The sequence below is a fragment of the Equus caballus genome, chromosome 6 (assembly GCF_041296265.1).
Source record: "Equus caballus isolate H_3958 breed thoroughbred chromosome 6, TB-T2T, whole genome shotgun sequence".
Lineage (NCBI taxonomy): Eukaryota > Metazoa > Chordata > Mammalia > Perissodactyla > Equidae > Equus > Equus caballus.
The window spans coordinates 19529500-19536212 of record NC_091689.1 but is presented as its reverse complement, the minus strand read 5'-3'; the positions used below and the strand labels follow the sequence as shown (position 1 = coordinate 19536212).

Sequence of the window (6713 nt, the reverse complement as noted above, 5' to 3'; positions counted from 1 at the left end):
CGCCCAACTCTGATCCAGCTGCTGGCCTGCAACACCAGTGCTGCTTGCTGCCTCAGGGCCCTTGCATGGCTGTTCCTTCTGCGTTGTCAAGCCCTCAGGGAGAGGGCAGGGGCTGCCCTGGGGCTGCCTGCCCTGCCCCCACAGCTTCTCCTGATGCTCCTCGGATCTCCAGCCTGGAGTGGGAGTGGGGGGCAGTGACCACCTCAGTAGTTGAGTTTCTTAGGACAAGTCTCCTCTGTTTAGCGGTACCGCTGGGCTCCTAGGAGGGGCAGCTGAGTGCTGTGTCAAAGCCCTGTAGGGGCCCAGGGCTGGCAGCCCCAAATATGGCATATTGATAATTTTGAATGAAAGTCTTAAAAAGCAGCCTGTGCAAGGACACTTTGACCCTCCTTTTCGCTTAAATGCAGGAAATCAATCAATCCCCTCCCTGCACCTGGACCCTGAGGGAGATGTCCTCATCACCAGCCCCAGGGGATTCAGGGCAGGAAAGTCTGTATAAACCAACCTGGGTCCCTTTTTTGCTAATTGACAACTCCAAACACAAATTCTGCTTAAATTCCTTACTGATTCAGCACCCAAATCAAATCTGTCCAATAGCACATTTATTGTTTTCTGCAAAAAGATATAAAACCTGCCCACTTCAAACTGTTTTTTTCTCCTGTTAATGTTTTGTGTTAATTTCATTATTTGGGCCATGAGCACTGAAGGAAGGTAAAGGGAGAATTTCCCTGTCCTGGACACCCGTCCTGGCCCTCTTGGCCCCAGCAGCTTCGTGGGCCAGCAACGTGCCCACAGGACTGGTTGCCGAGTAAGAGGAAGGGTGCCCCCATTACTGGCTCATTGGTTCTTAGTGTCCCCCAGGATGGGAATCAAGGGAGACAACAAACGGAAGGAGAAAATAAAAGCTTCCTAGCTTGTGCACAGGGGAGGCACAAGGGAGCCGGTGCAGAAAGGAAAGGGCAGGTGACCAGCTTCTTAGGCAGCAGGACTATGGGGCAAAGGCTGGCAGGAGCGCCTTGCCATGGCATGTAGAGAGGGGGTGGTGCATGTGTCACGTAGCATGCCACCACATGCGACGCACGGATCATTAGCATGCTAGCGCTCCACCCCTGGGGGGATTTTTCCTATGCGAATGGGGCTAGGGTCACCTTCAGTGCACTCCTGGGTGCTGGGGCGCATGCGTGAGCCCAGGAAAGCCCCAAGGCAGCAGAATGTGGATCTCGGTGGCCTCTCTCTGATTTCCCTAGCTTGCCAATTGGTCAGGGGCCTTATCCTGTTAGGCCAGGGGCCTTGCAGATGGCCCTATCTCCTTAGGCTGGTTCCTAAGAGACTGGGGACTCGAGGCCCCTTCTTTCCTGGGGTGCAGGGGGATGATGTATAACAAAATCTGGGGCTACTGAGGTTGGGGGCAAGGAGTGGAGGGCAGCCAGGAAGGCCGGGGTGTCCCAGAAAAGCCACCTTTCCAAGGAGTGGCCACGGGCTGAGACTCAATTAGTGCCAGGAGGTCTTAGCCTAGGGTCGTGGGGTGGGTGCTCTGGGGGTGGCTCTCGCATGGGACCCGGGGCTGGGAGAGCAGGACACTCAGCGATGGGGTCCCGCGCCCTGGGGTGGGTGCAGGATTCAGGGCGCAGTGGATACCAGCAGCAGCAGCAGCAGCAGTAGCAGCCCTGGAGGCAGCGACAGCGACAGCAAGCCAGCAGCTGGCCCGGCGGGCGCAGCGGCAGTGGGAGCGGCCGGGGGCGACAGGTCGCAGGCCTTGTAGGGCTCTAGACAGGCGGCGAAGGCCATGACGTGCGCCACGAAGGTCTGCTCCTGCACGCCGTGCACCAGGTGCGCCTGCGGGCCGCGCGCGAACACCGCCACGTCCTCGCCGCCGTGGGTCTCCGACGACAGGGGCACGGCCGCCTGCTGCTTGTACGCGGGGTCCACTGGACGGAGGGTGGGGGCTCAGCGCGGGCGGGGCGGGCCGCCTCCTCTCTCCCGCGAGTTCCCATCGTGGTCCGCCCAGACCGCCGACCCGCTGTACTCACTGCTCTGGCTCTCGTTGACGTCAGGCCGGGAACCACCACTGAGCACATAGCCTGGGCCATTGCCATACAGGATGGAGGTGTAGGCCTTGCCATCGGAGGCCTTGCTGGGGGCCAGCCCTGCGGGAGAGGGGCCCTGTGATCGCGCTCACCATGGCGTGTGCAGCGCCCCCTGTGTGCTAAGCCCAGGTACTTCGTGCCTGGTCACTGGCTTAATCCTCTCAAGAACCCTACAAGGCAGTTGCTGTGATGACCCCATTGGCAGATGAGGAAACTGAGGCTCAGAGCAACTTTTACCATAAATTTACCAAACGACAACTGTCACCCTCCCTGGACCCACCTAAAATGGAGCTCCCACGCAGTGTGTAGCCACCAAAAGAGAAGACGTGAGAGTGGTCAGCGGTGACAAGGGTCAGTGTGTCCTCCTCACTTGTGAGCTGGCTGGCTTTGTCAATGGCATCATCGAACATGGTGGCCTCGGTCAGCGCCAGGTAAGCGGTTCCAGCATGGTGACCATGGTCGATGCGGCCCCCTAGGGAGGACACGTGGGAGGTAGGTGATGCCCAGCCTGCCTGCCCCCCTCTGCTCAGGGAGGGGCTGCCACTCGCTCACCCTCCACGAAGAGGTAGAAGCCACTGGGGTTCCTGCTCAGCACACGCAGGGCTGCCTCGGTCATCTCCGTCAGGGATGGGTCCAGGGTGAGGTCTCGATGGGCCTCATATTGCATGTCCTCTGGCTCAAAGAGGCCTGTGGGAAAGGGGATTTGGGTGACGGGCAGGCTGGAGAGTGGCAGGGTCCATGGCAGCCACGTGTCTGTGCAGGCTTGGCCATGTGAGGACCCGGGGGTGCAGGGCAGGCTGGTGGGGTGGGTAGGGTCATTACCCATGAGGTGTGTCACAGAGGGGTCCTGGGACGCCTGGATGAGCGCCGTGCGGTTCCACACATACTGGGCACCCTGGGAGGGGCAGAACCAGACCTCAGCCCGTGGCCCTACGACCTGCAGCCCTGCCCTTGTCCCTGCTACCCCTGCACCCACGAGCCCCCATCACCTGGTACTTGGCCAGCCACTCCTGCACCAGGTTCCGCTGGTCCACCCTGGTTCCGTTCTGGCTGGCATCATTCGGATACTCAGGGTCTGGGGTCCCCTTGGGAAACATGTACTTGCGGCCTCCGCCCAGGATCACCTGGGGCCAGAGGATTAGGGCAGGTGGGCTTGGGGCCTGGCTGGCCCTTGGCCCCCTCCTCAGACAGCCCCTAGCTCCCCAACCAGGTCTGTGGGAATGGTCTGTCCCCTGCTATACATTCTAAATGGTCCACAAGCCCCTGGAGACCCTGCTGGGCCCCAGGGCTCAGCTGTTGGCTGCCTGCGACTGTGGCCAGTGTGGGCCCATCCCTTCTGCCCCGTTCCTCGCCCTCGCCATGTGTCGCACATCAATGTCCATGTTGGAGATGAGCTGCGTGGCGATGTCCTGGCAGCCCTCCTTCAGCGCCTCGTCAGGCATGTCAGCGTCCGAGTACCAGTTGCGGTTCACCGTGTGCGCGTAGGTGCCGGCTGGCGACGCATGCTGTACCCTGGTGGTGGTCACCACCCCCACTGACTTCCCTGTGGGTGGCAGAGGTGAGGGTGGACCACTGAGGTCTCTGAGCCTTCCCCGGCCCCTGCCCCATATGCCGGCCCCAAACCCACCTGCTTTCTTGGCTCGATTCATCACGGAGGTGACCTCATTGCCACGCGTCGTGTTGCACTGGTTATAGCGGGCGGCCGCACTCACACCGATGGTCTGGTAGTTGGCCTTGACCCCGCACAGGTAGGCCGTGGCTGTGCCTGCGCTGTCCGGCACTTGTCTGTCCACGTTGTATGTCTGGGAACAGAGATGCCTTCAGCTCCAGTCTGGGGCAGACACCTGGATCGTGCCTCAGGACCTGGGGCCCATCCTCACTGTCCCAGCCCCTAACTCAGGCCCAACCCTCTGGGGCCTTCCCTCCTGCCTGGCTCCCTACTCACCCACCCCTCTGGAGGGAAGCTCCCTGAGGCCCCGGGCCCTTACCTTGGACAGAGCCAGGTAGGGGAAGTGGTCCATGGCCAGGGGCGTCTCGGGTCCCAGCTTGCCATCCATCTGCGCCTTCAGTATCCGAGTGGCTGTCACCGTGGGCACCCCCATCCCTGAAGGAGCACCTCGTGTCAGGCCTGAGTCCAAGGCTGACCTGTGTCCACACAGCTGCCTTGGGTGGCCGGGTTGTGGGGGTTACTTGGGAGGGACAGGCCTGGCACACTCACCGTCCCCCAAGAAGATAATGAGGTTCTTGGCGGCCGTCTGGATGGGCTGCAGCTTCTTAGCGGTGTCCAGGGCTTGGGCTGCCTGGCGGTTCCAGAAGGCCGGGTCCTCCTCCTCAACTGGCCAAGGAGAGAGTGGAGGCTGGGTCAGCCTTGCGGGGGAGCACCCTGAGTTTCGGGGGAGGCTGGGAGGGCCTGATTACCTGGGATGACCCCAAGGGAGAGCCGTAGCCTCAGGCCAAGCAGCAGCAACAGCACCCAGGCTCCCTGCATGCCTGTGGGATGGCGGGAGGACAGCGAGGCTGGGAGTCGGGAGACACGGGACACCAGGGTACCAGTTGCACTACAAGCTGCCTGGGCTGAAAGCAGGGGAGGACTTCTCCCTGTCTGTAAAAGGCTCCCTGTCCCTCCCAGTGCCCCAGGCAGCCACCTTGACCCCACCCCTGCCTTGTGACTTTAAGCTATGAGGCAGAAGGGAAGTGGCAGGGTGTGGCTGAGCGAGCCTCAGGGCAGGGGTCCTGAGAAAGGCAGGTCCACCCCTCACAGCAGAGTCCCCAGGGTAAAGTGGGAATTATGGGGCACAAGGCCTTGGGTGAGGAGCATTTGCAAAGTTCTGCCGGGGCCACTCCCAACCCTCTGCTCCCGCAGTGTGGGTGACCCTCCCTCTTCTCACCTGATTTGTTCAGTATTTCCTGAGAGCCAGCAGTGGCCAGCCTGGACTCTGGGTGCTGAGGGGCCTGGGTCTGAAGCCACATGGCTTCTCACTAGGCTTGGCCTGGGCAGGTGGGTCATGCACTGGGCTGGAGTGGCTGCCCAGAACCTGGGCACAGTGTTCTTATGCTGTGGAAATGGGTATGGCTGATGGTGACAGCAGAGTCGGGCCTCGTCTGTCTCTCCAATGTTGGAGGGCTGGGCTGGGCCAGCCAGCCTGGGTTCAAAAGCATTCCTCCAATCCAGCCATTGCATTCCTGGGTATATACTCAAAGAAATGAAATGAAATGAAGCTGGGCCTCAAAGTGGTATTTGCATACCCACATTCATAGCAGCATTATTCACAATAGTCATAAGGTGTGAGCAATTCAACTGTCCATCCACAGACGAATGGATCAACAAAGTGAGGCACATCTGTACAATGGAATATTATTCAGCCTTAAAAAGGAAGGAATTCTGACACACGCTACAACATGGATGAGCCATGAGGATGTGATGCTAAGTGAAATAAGCCAGTCCCCAAAACACAAACACCGAGATTCTATCTATGTGAGGTATCTAAAGTGGTCACATGCATAGAAGTAGAAAGTCGAACGGTGGTTGCTGGGGCCAGGGAGAAGGGCACGTGGGGAGCTGTTGTTGAGTGGGTTTAGAGTTTTGGTTTTACCAGCTGAAAAAGTTTTGGAGATCTGTCTTCCAACAATGTGAATATACTTACCCCTACTGTAGGAAACTGTACACTTAAAAATGGTTAAGATGCTCAATTTTATATTGTAGTTTTTATGACAATTTAAAATTTTTTTCAAAGAAAAGACACCTTGCTCCCTGCTCTGCCCACCTCAGTGGACCACAGTAACCCGTTCTGTGCTCGGACCTCCTCACCACCTGAGCCAAGGGTTTGGTCCCCCAAACCAGTGGGACTGCACCAGCCACCAGCATCCCCCTGCCCAGCCTCACTCCCCACCATGCCATCCCCTCAGGCAGCGTGTTCCTGGGTCCTCCTCCCTCTATGGAAAACATATCCCCTCCAAGAATCCTTCCTGGCCTCTGTCAAACACCCCCATAGCTCCCTCTACCCCCTGCATCGTCTTGCTATGCAGGGAAATTCTTGGCTGAAAGAATTGGCAGGCAGGCCCTAATTGATTAATTGATTCTTTTTACCAGGTGGTAGGTGAAAGGCTTGTTACTCCAAGATCAGCCCGCAGTCCAGTGAATTCCCAGTCCCTCTTTCTAATTGTGTCAAAACTGACTATAGTGGCACCATTTAAAAATGGAGTCCGAGGGCCAGCCTGGTGGCATAGCGGTTAAGTTCGCGCACTTTGCTTTGGCAGCCCAGGGCTCACCAGTTTGGATCCTGGGCGTGGACCTACACACTGCTCATCAAGCCATGCTGTGGCAGCCTCCCACATATAAAATAGAGGAAGATGTGCACAGATGTTAGTTCCGGGCCAATCTTCCTCAGCCAAAAGAGGAGGATTGGTAGTGGATGTTAGCTCAGGGCTAATCTTCCTCAAAAAAAGATAAATAAAAAAATAAATGGAGCCAGAGCTGCTTTCCAGAGCAACTGTTTAACTGTTTTGCTCTCTTGAGCCTTGCACCGAGAGGGAGGTGTCATGCTGGCTGATAATGAGGGACTTGCAAATCTGCTGAGCAAAGAAAGGGCCAGAACAGGATACCAGGATCTGGAAAACTCCCCATTG

At 58.1% G+C, this 6713-nt stretch overlaps 1 protein-coding gene across 1 annotated transcript; it reads right to left on the bottom strand.

Annotated features, from left to right (window-relative positions):
• Nucleotides 1-585: 585 nt before the first annotated feature.
• On the bottom strand, nucleotides 586-4735 carry LOC100064588 (intestinal-type alkaline phosphatase). The gene is made up of 11 exons (XM_001495447.6): nucleotides 4506-4735; nucleotides 4306-4422; nucleotides 4076-4191; nucleotides 3715-3889; nucleotides 3458-3630; nucleotides 3077-3211; nucleotides 2910-2982; nucleotides 2640-2774; nucleotides 2368-2559; nucleotides 2031-2147; nucleotides 586-1928 (listed from the first exon to the last, which is right to left on the bottom strand). The coding sequence occupies exons 1-11, from the start codon at nucleotides 4573-4575 to the stop codon at nucleotides 1621-1623; spliced, it is 1611 nt and encodes a 536-aa protein (XP_001495497.3). The 5' UTR covers nucleotides 4576-4735; the 3' UTR covers nucleotides 586-1620.
• Nucleotides 4736-6713: the final 1978 nt, after the last annotated feature.